The sequence below is a fragment of the Rhodamnia argentea genome, chromosome 3 (assembly GCF_020921035.1).
Source record: "Rhodamnia argentea isolate NSW1041297 chromosome 3, ASM2092103v1, whole genome shotgun sequence".
In the NCBI taxonomy this organism is placed as follows: domain Eukaryota; kingdom Viridiplantae; phylum Streptophyta; class Magnoliopsida; order Myrtales; family Myrtaceae; genus Rhodamnia; species Rhodamnia argentea.
Genome location: NC_063152.1, coordinates 1,541,855 through 1,559,376, shown reverse-complemented (window position 1 = coordinate 1,559,376; position 17,522 = coordinate 1,541,855). Strand labels below are relative to the sequence as shown.

At 38.1% G+C, this 17,522-nt stretch overlaps 2 protein-coding genes across 3 annotated transcripts; both read right to left on the bottom strand.

Moving 5' to 3' along the window:
• Positions 1 to 2,970: 2,970 nt before the first annotated feature.
• On the bottom strand, positions 2,971 to 17,033 carry LOC115729394 (eukaryotic translation initiation factor 4E-2-like). 2 transcript variants are annotated; one of them, XM_048276617.1, is made up of 6 exons: positions 16,963 to 17,033; positions 6,219 to 6,567; positions 4,176 to 4,341; positions 3,962 to 4,087; positions 3,377 to 3,442; positions 2,971 to 3,190 (listed from the first exon to the last, which is right to left on the bottom strand). In XM_048276617.1, the coding sequence occupies exons 2-6, from the start codon at positions 6,539 to 6,541 to the stop codon at positions 3,140 to 3,142; spliced, it is 732 nt and encodes a 243-aa protein (XP_048132574.1). In that variant the 5' UTR covers positions 6,542 to 6,567; positions 16,963 to 17,033; the 3' UTR covers positions 2,971 to 3,139. The 2 variants fall into 2 exon arrangements, with proteins under 2 accessions (XP_048132574.1, XP_048132573.1); XM_048276616.1 differs by lacking the exon at positions 16,963 to 17,033 and having other exon boundaries at positions 6,219 to 6,641.
• LOC115757221 (codeine O-demethylase-like) lies at positions 13,508 to 16,953 on the bottom strand. The gene is made up of 5 exons (XM_030697363.2): positions 16,913 to 16,953; positions 16,455 to 16,821; positions 14,715 to 14,956; positions 14,162 to 14,486; positions 13,508 to 13,826 (listed from the first exon to the last, which is right to left on the bottom strand). Exons 2-5 carry the CDS (start codon positions 16,716 to 16,718, stop codon positions 13,554 to 13,556), a joined length of 1,104 nt encoding a protein of 367 aa, XP_030553223.2. The 5' UTR covers positions 16,719 to 16,821; positions 16,913 to 16,953; the 3' UTR covers positions 13,508 to 13,553.
• Positions 17,034 to 17,522: the final 489 nt, after the last annotated feature.

The window sequence follows — 17,522 nt, the reverse complement described above, 5'->3', positions numbered from 1 at the left end:
TAAATTAAAGAATCATTAAAAAATTAAAAAAATTAAAAACTTGAGAATTTTTAAAAAATTACAATAACTATCCACGTTAGCGCCGGCCGTGCTAAGCGGGATGGCCGGATCCACGTCATTAATTTTCAACCAAACGATGACACAAAAAAGAAATAAGATTTTCCTTACAAAACAATGAAAAATATTTTTCAATTTATTTTCAAGTCTCGAACAACACAAAAAAATATTTTCATTTTCCTAAAAATCGATTTATCGAAAAATATTTTTCAAAAGTGTTATATTTTCTGCAAAACAAACAGACATTAAGCATTAGAGAAATTTTTTCTTACTCCAAACAAGTTGGGTTGCTGTTATTGCACCCAATTGCATCAACAAATCTTGATTTTCCAAACATGGGGAATGCCATGTTGTGCTAACAATTTTTTGATACTCTTCATCTTCAAGCCGAATAGCCTCAAATGTGAACTCTTTGCCGTGTTTCCAAGTTTCAGCCTCAAGTGTGAACTCCTTGACAATCTTGTGGAACTTGTATTTAGTATTTGGAGAAAGGAATTTGCTATGCTGACCGTCCCACCAATTCCGACGGTGGGACAGTCAAAATTCTCATCACAAACCTCTTTTGGTCTGCATAGCAAATTCCCCGTGGACAATCCAGCAAATAATACCATCAGTAAGGGGGCAAAAGAGTAATAAAAATCTCCATCGCATGTCTTCATAAAAAAATGGTGAGCCTTCTTAGTCTCTCTCTGATTAGTGTGAAGGAGGCTTTACCCCCGAGAGGGTCCTGGGTGGCCCATCGTAGGTGATGGTCGCCCCCTCTCTGGTCGATGGCGGAGCCAATGATTTCACAACCCCGAATGCCGTCCTACGTCGTTGTTGTCGGCTTCTGGCTGAACGTTCATGTGTACAGATGTGTATTTTAAAGAGAAGAAAAGGAAAAACATTCACTCAAAAAGAGAAAACCACAAACATCAGCTATGTTTAACTCTTTTTGCAAAAGGTTTGTGGTGAGAATTCGACCGTCCCACCAGGAATTTGCTATGCTGAGCGTCCCACCAATTCTGACGGTGGGATGGTCAAATTCTCACCACAAACCTCTTTTGGTCTGCATAGCAAATTCCCCGTGGACAATCCAGCAAATAATACCATCAGTAAGGTGGCAAAAGAGTAATAAAAACCTCCATCACATGTCTTCACAAGAAAATCGTGAACCCTCTTAGGCTCTCTCTGATATATATCCCTAGAATCGAAATGATTCACGAGAGTGAGGGCATTGCTCGTGACTAGAGGTGTCAAACGAGCGAGTTGGGTCGGGTCAAGTTTGAGTTGAATTGAATATAGTTCAACCAGTATTGACCCATTCAATCCATTTTGACTCATTTTTATGTAATACAATTCTATTGATCCACACCCAAACTAACACGTATTGCTTAAACATTTTTATATTTTATCAGATCATGCAATATTTATTTCTTATAATTTGCTAAGAAGAAAAATGATTTTCTTAAAATACTTTCATGCAGTACAAATCTAGTGATTTTTTTTATTTTTTAAAACTATTTTTATTTTATTAAAAAATTATTTTTTATTTGTATTAAAATTAATTTATCATTTTTTGAATTTTTCTTTTTTAAAATTTTTTTCTATTTTTTTATTAAAAAAAATTAAATTTTTTTACTTTTCCAGTTCGGCAACGGTAGCAATGACCGACAGTGGTGGATGACGACGACCGGCAACGTGGGTTCATTGGAGGGCGAAGGTGGATGGTTGCGACCAGTAGCGGCTTGAGCAGTTTTTGAATTTTTCTATTTTTTTTTAAATTATTTTTTTTTCAATTTGTTATCTTTTGGGCCACCGACGACCTAAGGCGGGGTCCGTGGAGGGCAGCGGCTTGAATAGTTTTTTGGATTTTTTTTTAATTTTATTTTTCTTTCTTTCTTTTAGTTATAAAAATTTTAAAAAATTAAAAAATACAAATTAATATATTTGAGGCCCATTATTTTTGGTCGAAAATTTGAGGCCCACTTACAAGTGATGTTTAGGAAGCTGCAGGCCACAGGCCGAAAATGGATTCAATTGTGTGACCCATTTTTTATCCCTCTGATTCAATTTTAATTTTTTAGATTCATTTTCACTTAGTCCTTTAAAAACTTAGGGCTTATATATGGACCCATATCGACACCCCTACTAATGACCAGGACGAGCTCCACTACCCTATGCCACCGCCACCTTCATGCTTCGGTCCATAACCTACCCTTAAAGTTGTCCATTCATATGTTCCCATTGGTCAGCAACGCCTTCACCCAGGTCTCCACATTGCTCATGTGCCATGTGACGTCAAGCTCATGATCATCCGAACTCCCTTGACTACTCGGCAGAATCACCCATGCTTCAGAAGCAACGTTTTACGGAGAAAAGAGAAAACGCTATGACCCCGAATTGGCCCGAGTCATCTATGAGTCACTAAATCTGTATCATATGATAATTAATATAATTAAAATGAATCAAATTGAATCGAATCATTGTCGACTAGACTCAAATTCGACCTGATCCACTCGTTTAACAAGCCTAATCACCTAGTATGGTATAAAGATCACTTTGAGAAAGCCCTTTTCTTTTCCATTCCTTGGGAACGAGAACATTGTCACCTTATGTGCTTTGAACACAAGTATTAATCCTCTCATACTTTACTAAACCGTATACTCGAGATGGATTTCCCTTGGCTGATCCTCTAGACGATCTTCATTAAATTTGCTTCCATTAATAGGCTCACAATTTGACTTCAAAATAACGTAACATGAGACCTATTAGTCACCCATTAGTCAGGAAGAGTGTCTCCCTTTGTTTGCGTCAAGTCGGGGATCCTATACTTTGCTCAAGAAACTAGCAGAAAAGCGAGAACCAAAAATCACATATTGTAAGGATAACTTGCAGTTATAATCTTCATAATTAATACCCCCTATTAAAAAAAGAAAAAAAAAACTTTGTTGACATGCCAAACTCATCTATTTTTACACTGCTAGAACTACCCTGCAGTTCAAAGTACAAAGCCGTCCAAACTCATGAGATCATTAGACAATGAGCATCATTCTGGATTAAGAAACTTCCCCATCTTGAGCTAAATCGAAAATGCAAAAACTCATACGTTATAGCGACTCTTAGCAGCTTTATCAAGCTTCTTTGCATCCTCCTGCAAGAGCAGACAAGAAAACCATTAAGCTACTTCCGACTTTAAAAAAATGCCTGGAAAATAAAATGAGGATGATGGTTCAATAGTTCCCTCACAAGATTCTTAGAAGAAGAAGAAGAAGAAGAAGAAGAAGAAGAAGAAAAGAGAGAGAGAGATGAGGATAACAGTTGACTGAAAAAAACATACATGGAATATGAACCCAATATTCTCATTGTAATCCAGGAACTCCTTCCACTGCTTCCCTATGCTCACCTGCAGAAATAATTACTGGGAGTTAAAGAGTCCTTTCATTAATTGATGTTGCTGCACCAAAAAAATCAATCATTGTTCGTAGAAAAATCATTTCAGTGGCCACCGCATTACCCCGAACGGATTCATACTCTCATATGCAAAAAGATGACCCAGATTTTAGTTGAAATTAGACAGCTGCCATTTAAGAGCACTCAGAACTCATTTTTGGCCCAATTGCATGGCTAGTAATACCCAGCATAACTTTTTTTCAAAATACACAAAATGAACAAAGAAAAAATTGCTCTCTCAGACATCCAGATGAGAACAAGAAAAGCAAAAGGAGATCAACATCCCTCATTTTCTCAGTAAAGGGACGTACTTCTTGAGTCGAGTAATGCTAAATCAGTGTGATGCAACTACTTGTATAAAACAAGAACCAAGGTTAATGAATACAAACAATGTACATGAAACTTAAATCAAATGATCATTTGATATACAAACAGGCTAAGGACATAACAAAATTTGGTGAAGTAGAAGAACCTGTGGAACTTCATTTGCAGCATTCTTCGTCCACACAGATATTTTCTCCTGCCTATTTCTGACATTAACAACGGCTCCACATATTTCATCTCCATGATCAAATTGTTCTCCAATCATTGCCAGCAACTAATGCGAGAAATAACAGTAAAAGGACTTATAAGAGCATACCTTGCTTGTTGGAATACTTCTACAGAGTAAATGATGAAAAGCATACCGTGTACAGCCAACAGGTATCAGATTTCGCTTTGTTGAAGTTCATAGTCCACTTCCCTCCATTAGCACAAACAGGGTCCTCCCACTTTGGCTCAATTTTGTTTTTAAAGCAATAAAAGTCTGCTCCAACAGCTAATTTGCTTGGATGATGCATGTTATTGTACAGACTGAAAGCATGGTTGGAAGAAAAATCCATCAGACTGATCCACAAGATTAAAATCAACATGATGAAGCTTGCATTGCAAAAAGGAGGCAAAGGTGGAAGCAAAACATCTAGAAAGTGCAAGGCGTGCAAATTTCATTGATTGCAACTGCGTTTAGACAAAGCCCAACATCCACATCAAAGGAGGATCTTGCAATATCGATGTAGAGTCCAAAGCAAAACAAATAGCAATGAAGCTATTTCAACATTAAAACTATGGGATCAGATTCAAACTTCCAGCAAAACTCAAAAAGCATACTTGCAGAGTAAATCGCTGTTCACAGATAATACACAATCCAACCCACGTCCAAGATCAACTACCCATATCACTCATGAGAAAAGCATCAACAACAAAGCTTGAAGCCTCAACCTGACAAATTTGCTAGGAATGGGCCTATGGAGGACAGAATCAATGCCTAAAAAACGGAGATCTTACAATTTATAAAAGCAAGGAAAAGTATTGGAGAAATCAATTTCAGTTTTAAAATCTTCAACTTTTCAACCACCGAAGACGTATTTGCCCAGGACAGAGCATATGCTTTGAGAAGCCAGTAAAATAAACTTCCACTGAATAGTTGAAGTCTCAAAGAAGCTAAGGGAGAGCATAGCAACACTTCTGCTCCACAAATCAACTTCTAGCCAAAAATTAATTTTTCTACTTCTGTTTTTGAGCAGAAGTTAATTTTTCTACTTTTGGAGAGAAGTAAATTTTTTTCACTTCTTCAAGTGGCTCCAAACTACTTATGGAGCATAAAGATGCTCCATGAGTAGAAAAATGAAATTGCCTAATCAAAAAGATTTCTACTCTAGAAATTACGTTACCAAACGGATTTTTATTTTAGAAGTGTTGTCATGCGCGCCCTAAGATTTAAACATACACAAAGGCCTATTGTTTCCAGTAAATAAATAGTACATCTTTTAGGAATTTATGTTTTTCGAATCTACGCTACCAACTTCAAAAAGAAAAACTGAATCGCCACTTTCTAATTCATTGTTGTCAGTAATCACAAACTGGTAATAATTACCCCGGTTAACTTTGAAATTGCAAGTTTCAACAAAAATCTAATAAAAATTTGCGACAAGAGAGGAAGAAAAACTCAAGAGAATAAATCACCGACGACACAGTCAAGCTTCTACAATGTCCCTCAAGCTTTTGGCTAAAAGCTTCTATTGTTCTAAGAAGAAAAGCCAATGCCCCAGCAAGCATCAGAGTTCAGACCGCACATGAAACCTGTTGAAAAACATGATGAAGCAGAATTCCTGAGGATAATAGCACCCATGCAAGTGCATGAGAACGCTGCAGCCCAATTTCCAGTCATGATGCTAATTGAAAACTCAGGGCATGAAGCGCAATCAAAAAACAGTAATTGTTCCTAGGTCTGTGACACTGACGAGTATAGTGAATGCACCATTACGTTCAAGGTCAATATAAGGGATAAGAACTCTAGGAACACCATCCTGACCGGTTCAGTTTAATAAAAGCTAAAAGCTTGATTCTATGCCGCCCATTGGAGGACAAGATTTCTCTATTCAACATCAAGCCAAGAATTAGTAGTTTCTTTGAACTAATAATCTAACTCAACTACATAGAGACATAACACCCATCGCTCAAAACTCGAAACAAAATCAGCCACAGTCCTTCTCTTCAGATACTCTTCAAAACCATAAGGGCAAAACAACTAAAACTCCCTAAAAATAAAACCTTTACATCCAGCGAGAACAACATTAGAACAACATCAAATTCATCAGTCTTAACACGATAGCAACAACTATCCAAACAAGAAAACAAATCAATCGGCACTAGAACACGTTCCAATTCGAGAGGGAAACACAAAAATTCACCTCCAGAATTCTTCGACGGTAGAGAAGGTATAGATCGAGCGCATGGAGGCACCCCAAGCGACCTGCTTCGATTTCGCGGACAGGTTATCGAACCAGAAAGTCCACGAGTGCTCGAGCGGATGCGGCTGGTCCGCTTTCGGCTCCTCTTTCCCCGATTGCTCGGCTAAATCCTCTTCCCCCACAATCTCTCCCTCTTCCAGCTCCGAGTCACCCCTACCCGAAACGCCCTTCGAATTGGGGTTAGGGTTCGCGGTGGCCGGATTCTTCAGGTCTTCGGCGGTTGCAGCCGCCACTGCAGATTTCACCGTCTCGTCCACCACCATTTTTTTTTCTCAGGAAGTTTCGCAGGCTCTCTCTCTCTCTCCTTCGGAGAATTTCGGGCTTCTCACTATTTTGATTGTGCTTGCATGTGAATTGTGAAGTCAATCTTCCGAGTTTTTACATAGAAGAAATAATACGTAACTTCCCAAATAACTATTTTAAAACTATAAAGATATCTTATGCTAAGAATAATAAAGCATATATTAGTTTGTTAATTTGTCTTAATTGTAATTTCAATCACTATTTGTTTTTTTTTTTTTTACTTTCGTATCTCAAATTCTCAATCTATTTGTAGATAGTAAAAATGGTACGAATCGATTATCTCACGTCAATTACTAGACATTACAAAGAATGACGTTGGCATGCCGTTGCTATTGGTACAAGTGAATACAACCGTAGTTCTAATATAATTTTTCCAATTCTCCTTTTCATGAAATTTGCTGGAATTAACCTAGATTTCCATGAAATTCGCTACAATTAGCGAGGTTGTCTTTGTTCGCGATTCGCATCATGTCGAAGTATTATGCTCTATTTTGTTGGTTTTCTTATTATCTCATATAATGCAGCATGTTAGAAGTCTAAGTAGAGCTATTTTCAAATAGGATGACTCAGAAAATATGAGATTGCATCTAAGAGTTTATTTTGTTTTTCATGATAGATATAGGAGTAATTTGTTATTTTAGTGCATAAAATGTTTTAGGTTTAGTTAAATTTCAAAATGTTTTAGGTTTAGTTAAAGTTCATGTTTAATTTTTCAGTCTTAATTCAAGCGCATTTATTTCCTATAACTTTCTCTCATTGGTCAAGTAGATAATGGAATGCTTAATAACAATTAGGCACAAGGCCGATATAAATATACATACAATGAAGGGTATAAACGTAAATACATACACTAAAGAAAAATCCCTAATATAATATATACAATATATCTAACACGCCCCTCAAACTCAAGGTGGGTCAACCAACGAGAGTTTGGATAGAATAGCAGCAAATTATTGTGATGTAAGAGATTTTGTGTATAAGTTGGCAAGATAGGCTGCAGAGGCCACAAAGGGAAGAGAAATGATGCACACTTGGAGCTAATGACGCGTGACATGACAATCAATGTCGATATGCTTGGTACGTTCATGAAAGACCGAATTTGTAGCAATGTGAATAGCACTCTTGTTGTTGCAATGGAGAGGATCAGCAAGAAGACAATGAATCCAAATAATCTCAACCGTAGTTATAGCATAATACTCGGACTCGGTAGAAGAGCGAGACACAACAAGTTACTTCTTAGCATGCCAAGAAATCAGAAAATCGCCTAGAAAGACACAAAATCCTATAATGGACTTACGGTTAGTAACATCCGCTGCCCAGTCATCATCAAAGTAAGCACCAAGAGCAAGTCGATGGGAGAAAAACATAGCATGTTAGAGTACCACGAAGATATCACGAAATCTGAAGCATAGCAAGATAATGAATTGTATGAGGAACCGCTACAAACTAACTAACAAGATGAACAGCATATGCGATATCGGGATGAGTGGTTGTAAGATAGACAAGATCGCTAACAAAAGCCCGATAGTGAATGACATTAGACAAAAGCTCACCATCATCCGGACGAAGCTATAAATGAAGTTCAACGGGAGTAGCCGCAATATAAGTATCAAATAACTCAAGATGAGCTAGAATGTCGGCAATGTACTTCTGTTGGGAGAGAAGAATACCACGTCGACTACAAGCAACCTCAATACTGAGAAAATAAAATAAGAAACCCAAACCTTCATAGCAAACCGATAATGAAGATGTTGCTTAGTAGTAAGCAATATGAGCAGAGTCATCCCTAATAATAATCATATCATCAACATAGAGTAGCAGAATAGTACAACCAACAAGAGAGGTGTGCATGAATATAGCATGATCATTCTCACTCCGAACAAAATTAGCTGACTTAATAACATCCGCAAAGCGCTAAAACCAAGCTCGAGGAGCTTGTTTAAAACCACAAAGGGCCCGACGAAGAAAGCAAACCTAACCAAGAGAATGAACAAGACCAAGAGGTAGCTACATATAGAGTTTCTCATGAATAGAGCCCCATGAAGAAAATCATTCTTCACACCAAGTTGAAAGAGAGGCCCAATTACAAATAGAGGCTACTATAAGAAGAGTGTGAATAGAAGTCATTTTGGCAACAAGAGTAAAGGTCTCCTTATAATCAATCTTATACTCCCGATCAAAATCACGTGCTATAAGACGCGCTTTATAGCGCTCAATACTACCATCAGTGTGAGTCTTCATTTTGTAGATCCAACGACAAGATATCAATGATTTCTCCGATAGAAGAGGCACAAGATCCCACGTACATATGCGTTGAAGAGCAAACAACTCCTCAAACATAGCATCACACCACTCGACATGTCGTACCGCTAAACGATAATGTGATGGTTCCTGCAAAGTGTGGACAGCAGCCATAAAGGAACCAAACTCATCAAAATAACTCGTAGGTGCCACATACCTAGCCGAAGGACGGCGATCTCGCGGAGGATTTCACCAAGGGAACGGTGGGCGAGAATCATCAAGAGGCGTCAAAGTAGAAAATAAAGTAGATGAAGGAGGAGGCATAACGGGAAAAGATGGTAACACTAGGTCAATTGAGAAGATATAATAGGAGGAACAAGAGATGCGCTTGGAGAAAAATCAAGAGGAAAATTCATAAAAATAGATGGAGAGGACTGTGAAGAAGTAGAAGTGGCGGAAAAGAACGGTAGGTGCTCAAAGAACCGAACACTACATATGAATACACCGTGAAGAAGGATCATAACACCCGTAGTCTTTATGTTACGTGTTGTAGCCTAAGAAAGCACACCGAGTTGATTTGGCGGGGAGTTTGGTACGCTCATGAGGTGGAAGATGTATATAACACGTATAGCCAAAAACAAGAAGTTGGTGATAAGTGAGTGGTTTCGAGAAAAGATCTTGGTGAGGGGTGGTTTTAGATAGGACAAGAGAAGGGAGTCGATTTATGAGATGGACAGCAGTAGAAAGTGCTTCGATCGAAAATTCGGTGGGAATGGAATTGGACAACAGGAGAGCACAAGTAGTATCTAGAATATGATGATCTTTTCGCTCACCAAGACTATTTTGAGCAGAACATCATGACATGACAACTAAGGTAATGTTCCCCGAGAAGTTAAGAGAGAATGAAAAGTCGTAGAAAGATACTCCCCATCCGAGTCATAACAAAAAACTTTAATAGTTTTAGAGAATTGAGTGGAGATCATGGCTGTAAAGTGTTTTATATATAGAGTGAAATTTATTATGAGAACGCATGAAATAAACCTAACTACAATGATAATAATCATCAATAAACGATGCATAATACTTGAAACCACTTTTAGAAATTTGAGGAGCAAGACCCCAAATATCTGAATGTACTAAATCAAAATAAGTACTGGAAACAAATGAGCTAACAGGAAAATGAGGTGTAGATTGTTTAACTAAAGGACAACTAGTATAAGGACGTATAATAGTAGATGAAACATGCCTAAGTACACCCCGTTAATGCAAAAAAGATAAACGGGATGCAAATATATGACCCGCACGCTGGTGCCAACGATCAAGGTTGAAGATAGCAAGAACAAGTTGAGGTGAGGGAAGCTTGAGATGCTGCATTAAATATAATCGTCCATGTCTACTACCCCCGCCAATCGTCCGGCCACTCATATGTTCTTGTACAATATAAGAATCAATAGTAAATGTCACTACATAACCCATATCATCTAGTTGCCCAATAGATAAAAGATTAAGGTCTAAATTTGGTATATACAACATATTAGGCACATTAAAGCTATAAGGGATAGTAAGATGGCCTTGTATAGTAGAAGTAATAGATGATCCATCAGCTGTAAAGAGCCATTTTGGATTTTTTAGTGCGATCTACTGAGTGAGATGATGAGCAGAGGCAATCATGTGATGAGCAGCCCTAGAGTTAAGAATTTATGAAGAACTATCACCCGATGATTGCGCAACGAATGCGGTAGCAACAAAGGAAGATGCACTAGAAGAACCAAGATGAAGCTGAACTAAACGAGAAAGTTGAGCCTCAATATTAGCAAGACGATCATTCGAAGACGAGGATGAAGTGGCACAGTCCATGGATGGAGCAGAGACAGGTGCAACCGAGCGTAAGGTTGCATCGGAAAAATTACAACTCTTCTAGAAACATCGATCTTCAGAACGTTCATTTTGCTTACGATAATTACAATAATAATGTGTACCTCACTGAGAAGAGGCACGCTGGGAACCAAACAAAGAACCACGCCGAGAATAGCCAAATTGAAAACCACATTGAGAGGAGCTAGATTGGAAATTAGGCTATGGGGTGGCTAGTACTACAGAGGGATCTAGATATGGAGGAGCACCAAATTTCTCGTTTAGTTTCCTCAACCTAAAGTTCCTTCACTACATCAGAAAGAGATGATACAAGATAACGATAGAGAATCTGACTTCGAACTCCCTCAAAATCTTGTGAGAGTTGCATCAAGAATTCGAAAAGACGATTCTTGTTCTGATCTTCAAGCTTAAATGCAGCACAAGCATTGCAACCAATATATGTGGGACATACTGGCCGAACCAACACATCAAGTTGGGACCAAAGAGATGTTATATAATTATAGAAATCACGAACAGATCATGTACCCCGAGTGGCATGATGAAGTTCCCGCATAAGTTCATAAACATGAATAGAACCCGTTTGTGTAAACATCTCAGCAATTTTATCCCATAACTATTTCGCACCAACAAATTGAGTAAATTGTGGGCGGAGATCGGGGCTAATAGAACCAAATAAGATTGTCTATGCTTTCTGATTAGCAACATGCCAAGCCCTAATTTCAGATTCGCATTATGTAATCCGATTAGCACTAAGTTTGGGCTCAACAGTATCGGACAAAGATACGGGACAAGAGCGAGTACCATCAACATGTTCATATAAAATCATGATAAATAAGAGCAACCATCACCGAGGGTTTCCAAATAACATAATTAGAGCTATCCAACTTAACATCAATACGATCAATCCGATCACTACCATCGGCCATGATTATGAGATCAATAAATAAAAGCGGAAGCAAATATATATATATGAGTGAAGAAGACAAAACCCGAGGTCGATTATGAAAAACAAGGCGAAAGATGAAGCGGATCGGGCGACTCGAAGTTGGAGCGATGAAGACAACGTTGGGCAACCGGTGCGAGACCAAGGCGCAATGAAGAAGACGAGCGGGACCTCCATAATTGGGGATTAGCGTACAATACTCACAAGAAGCAAACATAGCTCTGACACCATGATAGATTTAGAGAAGTAGATAATGGAATGCTTAATAACAATTAGACACAAGGCCGATATAAATATACATACAAGGATGGGTATAAACGTAAATACATACATCGAAGGGAAAATCCTAATCTAATATATACAATATATCTAACAACTTTTAGATTTACTTTCTTTTTTAGCTTTTAATTATACGCTTATTATTTTTGAGTGATTTATGGAATGCGCACTTATGCGTATCCATGTAGATTTTCATATTTAGGAATAAAAATTGGAAATGATTTCGTGCAATAATCTTCTACTTAAAAATAAAAGATACATGTGTCAGATTTTAGGTAAAGCTAGTGTTAGCAAGTTCTTGAAACCCAAAACCTCCGATTAAAACTCTAGTATAATTCCACTAAACGAGAAAGCAAGGTGTTGTAAGAAGGGTCAGGGTCGCCTTATCAGAGGCTTAAGACTTGCTCGCCTAAAAATCCATTAAACCAATCAGGGATTCATCTGGAAGGGATGCCGGCAGCAGATGTAGGTTTCCTCTTTGTCCTTCTAAACAGGGTTGGAATCTCCTTAGTCACCACAGGTTGTATTGGGGCAATTTCTTATAATGAAGGACTTATCTAGCGATCTCAGTTCTGATCATACTCTTTTCTGTTAAATTCTTATGAGCAACCTTGTTTTTGCTAGGTTTTGAGTGTGCTCTTTTCTATTTGATCAAGACATTAAATACGGAAAAATGACTAAAAAAGTCGTAAATTTATTACAATTATGCCGATTCAATCCTAAACATTTTCTTTTTTGCCAATTCACATTTTGTCAATTAAATCCGTCCAATCAATTTTGGTTGGACATTCGTTGATATGAACGTCGGCTGTCCAACATGGTACCGTCGGTGCGGATGTGGACAAGTTTTTTTTAAATTTTTCTTATATTTTTTTCTTTTTCTTTTTCCAGCATCTCATCCCTCGCTCGCTCAAATCGAAAAGAAAAAAAAATCATAAGAAAATTCAAAATATTATTAAAATATTATTAAAAAGTGTCCATGTTAACGCCGATCGTGCGGCAATGCCACGTAGGGCGGCCGACGTTGACGTTAGCGATTTTTAGTCAAAATTAGTGGATGAACTCAATTGGCAAAATGTGAATTGGCAAAGAAAAAAAGTTTATAGCTAAATTGACACAATCGCAATAGTTTTAGGATTTTTTCAAAAATTTTCCCAATTAAATACTCCGGTAGTTTCTCTTTAATTTCTTCTACAAATGAATATAAATACAACATCATAGGAATTAAAGTATCTTAGTAAATATCAAAACTCGTGGCATGAAAACTTATTTTTGACAATAGAACGGATATGCTTTAGGGTACATTGTCTTCTTAAAGTTGACTTCGATACTTACCACCTTTTAATTTTTTGAAGTTGCATAGTGAAACACTTTTCGAAATGATTTGCAGTTTATAATCAAAATCTCATTTCTAAATATTAACAGACTCCCACTATCAATTTATATGAAGTAGTGCCGAAACTGATATAAAACATCGTTCAAACATAAACATACTGGTGTAACGAAATACTATGCTACAAGACATTATGCTTTTTTTCCGGCAAGCGGTGCCATAACACAATACACTAATCCACATAGACGACATCATGTGACAAACTCTTATTGCGATGCTAAAGTATGTTTCGATTCGTCAGCTAAGCTTGACGAGCTACAGCCTTCTCTGGTTGAAGCTTTATCCTCTCCAAATAGGACTTTCCGTTAAGCTCATGGGAAAAGAAGTCTTTGACATATTTCTCCGTCGTTATCCTTCTGAACAAGGCTGGATTTTCCGCAGTCGTCAGAGATCGGATTGGGCCAATTTCTGAGTCCAGCTTAGGGTTGAAGAACATAGCAATTGAGATCCTTTCTCTTGTCGAATTCACCGTGGCTCTGTGCTCAATGCTGTTGTAAAGACCATTGCTAAGAATCTGCCAATTATAAGCAAAGGGAAATCACGTTAGATACGAGTGCAAACGGGCTGGGCTTCAAGGGAATTTTCGGCCCGGCCCGGCCTACTTGAATCTTAGCCCAAAAAGACCAGGCCAATGTGGTCTTTCGTGCTTTCGGATTCTTTTGAATACCCCCAGCAATAGACACCTAAAATTCACAAAATTATTTTTATGATATGTTCATGGTTGTTGATATTTATGTATAATGCCTAGGATATTTCCAATGGATTCGGCCAATGGTCGCCTGACCCAATTCAAGGCTAATGTTAGATACAGTTGGAGGAAAAAGCTTGCCAAAGCAAGAAAAACACTACCTCCATGGTATCTCCCACATTCACTACAAGGGCATGTGGTAGAATGTGAATAGGTGTCCAAACTCCACCCCTTTCAATTTGGAAGCCATCGACCCCGTTGATTTGGTGGAGGATGGTGATGCCGGTAGCATCCGAGTGCGGTGTCAGCCCTACAACAAGCTCCGGCTGCGGGCACGGAGGATAGTACGTCATCCTCATAGTTTGAAAGCCATCCTCAAATAGATCTTTCATCTCGTTCATCTCCATGCCTAACAATTTTGAAATCAAGCGAAGCATCTGCATGGCCAGCTTTTGCGTCGCCTTAATGTAGGAGTCTAGGGTGTTTCTACATGTGAAAGGAAGCTAATAAGAATTATGGTCAAGTCCACAAACCGTGGAAATTTTCAGCATGTGCTAATACGACATGAGATCCAACTCGCATGAACCGTCATATCAAGTCGCTCTCACGAGAGACGCACCTTATCCAAGGGTGCATATTAATCGGCCTTAGACCATATGCAACCAAGATTTTTTTGGAGAGAGAGAGAGAGATATATATTTTCTAGGTTACAACCTGAGTGACAAGGGGAGCTCCGGAAAGAGATGAGGTCTCCTTTTGGCGACGGGGTTGACTATCATGAAGAACCTGTCGCCCCAATCAAGCTTTCCTTCCGACCGTGGGGCACTCCCATAACCTTCGAACTCTCCCGGCTTTACCCCGAACTTCGTTTTCTCCGACAAGGGAAGCTTGAAAAATTCTTCGATCTCATGCCTTAGATCCTCCAACAGAGAAGGGCCTATCCCGTGGTTAACCAGCTGCGTACACAAATTGCAATTCTTAAATTTCAAATTAGTAAACTTACGGTCTTAGATATTATTCAAATTTATGATATAGTTATGATTAGCACTTCCTCAATTTTTTGCTTGGTCACGATTTATTTGATCGCTTTCAAAGCGAATCGATGTTAATAGAACGGTGAAGGTGGACCAAACTCATGGTAAAGTCATATTTAATTGCAAAATAGCCATGTGCATATAAGTACCTTCGTTGATTTTCTGAAATTGCTGACTTGACTTCTCATATTTTCTATAATCAGAACATGCTTTTGTTTCATGCTTTTCTAGAAAGGATTGTGAGTTTGCATCTTGAATATATTCCTAGGTATTTACCATTACATATCCTCAATTTGTATAAAGTATCCCATTTGGGGAGGGGATTGAGCCATGCTACCCTTTGCCATGATTGATCATATTATAATAATTGCAAGTATAAACAGAGAAGAATGAGTATAACTGTATTTAAATAGATGAAGTATAATAATTGATTTGGTTTTAATTTTTATTTTACTTTTTACTTTTCTTCTATTTTCATTCTTTTCCTCTTCTTCTTCTTTTTGTAACTATGGCCAGCGAGGGTTGCCGGGTCCTCATTGGCCACAGTAGAAAAAAAAAAGTAAAGAAGGAAAAGAAAAGAAAGAATAGAAGAAAAAATAAATAAAAAATTCAAAGATAATAAAATGCTATAAAAAATTCTTCACGTCGGTGATTCAATTAGCAAAATATGGAAATGTTTGTAACTCAATTGATACTATTAAAAGGTTTAGAATTAAATTAGCAAAAGAGTAATATTTTTGTAACTTTTTTGATAATTTTTCCAAGTGATCACTGGGTAAAGTGTGTTTTTGATACTGTCCTTTTTTTTTTCTTTTGGCTTTTTCGACAATAACGGAAAAAAGGAAAAAGAAAGAGAAGAACAATAGATTGCTTTTTTTTTTTTTTTGGGTCGAAGAACAATAGATTGCTTAACTTAGTCAATTGTCTTGGGGTCTCCTATCATGATACACAGTTACATAATAGGGTTAATGTTTCTCCCCTGTAGCCCTATTTACTTGCTCGTAAAAAAAAAAAAAAACAAACAAACAAACATACTGTACAGTACGGTGTTGTACCACATTAGTACCCAATATCCAACCTAGAAAATGTTCAGGCGAGCCAAGTCAACCTCGCCACCATCTCCAAGAATTAAAACCTGGGTCATTCGCAAAATAAAACGAAGAGAAATTTGAGCGATGCATCTAATGCATACGCATCCCAGGCAGCTAAGTATTTGGACACCGTGGAGTTCACATGCGGACTGACCGACCGACCGACAGTGTCGGACGGCTCAAGTCGCAGGGCGGAGTTGCTGTTTTTGGTCGGCCTGATTTTCAATCAAATTATTCTAAAAAAATTTGAGATGACGACGACGACAACAACAACGAAGCTTCAAACCGAGGTGGGCTTGAAATAAAGAGAAGAGGAAGTCTGGGAAAACCTGAAAGAGACCCAAGTCTTTGCAAGCCTCATGCAACTTCTGCAGTTCATGATCACCCGCAGTTTGGTCCAAGGACAATTTCCCCAAGTCGATGATTGGAACGACTGGCGTTTCGGTGCTTCCATTACCAGAGAAAGAGAAGATTTGTGGTTCTTGGTCGTGACGAACATACCTCTCTGGAACTGCCTCCATGGCTTCTTTGGCGAGCTCTTGGACGCTCACCACGGAAGAACCAGTATGGAGAGGTGGTGCCCGTGATTCCATTGCTTTTATTCGATGCCGAACTCAGCTCTTGCATGGCGCTATTTATAGTGGGGGAGAGAGAGAGTAAAAAAATTGTTAAATTGCGAGCTCTCTTTTCAACTTACTTAGATCCAATCCACATGTATGGCTTTCTACTCTCTCCTTTTCATTTTACTTAAATCCAATCCACATGTATGACTTTCTACTCTTTTTACTCTCTCTTTTTCATCTTACTTAAATCCAATCCACATGTTTGACTTTTTACTCTCTCTCTCTCTCTCTCTCTCTCTCTCTCTCTCTCATTCGATCTCGCGCTCGCTCACGCGCTCTCACCTCAATTTGGATATGAGTTTTCATAGATTGAGTTAGATATGAAAGTACTTTAAATATACGGATCGAGTCGGGTATGTCTCTCTAAATTTGTATTGCATGGAAATGGATCAATTGAGATAAAAACTTTTTCAACCTGACCATTTGATGGGTTTAGAAGATATGCACATTTTGTTTTTCACGGTCTTTCCACACTTAAGAAAACTTTGAATTCTTTGGTTTCGTTTTTCTAACCCTTCTTCGGCGTTAAGCGAAGGTAGTCTAAAATGGTTTGAACACACGGAGCAATGGTACCATGATGCTGCTGGAGTAAGAAATTTTGACAGAAGTTCTGGGGAGATCTACGACAAGAATAAGCTTTCAAAGGTTGATCTTGAATCTTCTGGAATTACGAAGGATATAACTGTCAATATATATTGTGGTTTCACACAAAGGTCTTTGCTCATCAATCCAAGGAAAAGTTGCCAAGCAGCAAGCACTCTGAAAGATTCAAAA

What these genes read in the sequence shown, in the direction of transcription:
- LOC115757221 (XM_030697363.2), bottom strand. Translation starts at nt 16,718, where the DNA reads ATGGAATCACGGGCACCACCTCTCCATACTGGTTCTTCCGTGGTGAGC. An exon ending in AAGACTTGGGTCTCTTTCAG is followed by an intron (nt 14,957 to 16,454) that starts GTTTTCCCAGAC and finishes TTGTGTACGCAG; the next exon opens with CTGGTTAACCACGGGATAGG. An exon ending in ATGTGGGAGATACCATGGAG is followed by an intron (nt 13,827 to 14,161) that starts GTAGTGTTTTTC and finishes TATAATTGGCAG; the next exon opens with ATTCTTAGCAATGGTCTTTA.
- LOC115729394 (XM_048276617.1), bottom strand. Translation starts at nt 6,541, where the DNA reads ATGGTGGTGGACGAGACGGTGAAATCTGCAGTGGCGGCTGCAACCGCC. An exon ending in CTGCAAATGAAGTTCCACAG is followed by an intron (nt 3,443 to 3,961) that starts GTTCTTCTACTT and finishes TTATTTCTGCAG; the next exon opens with GTGAGCATAGGGAAGCAGTG. An exon ending in ATATTGGGTTCATATTCCAT is followed by an intron (nt 3,191 to 3,376) that starts GTATGTTTTTTT and finishes CTGCTCTTGCAG; the next exon opens with GAGGATGCAAAGAAGCTTGA.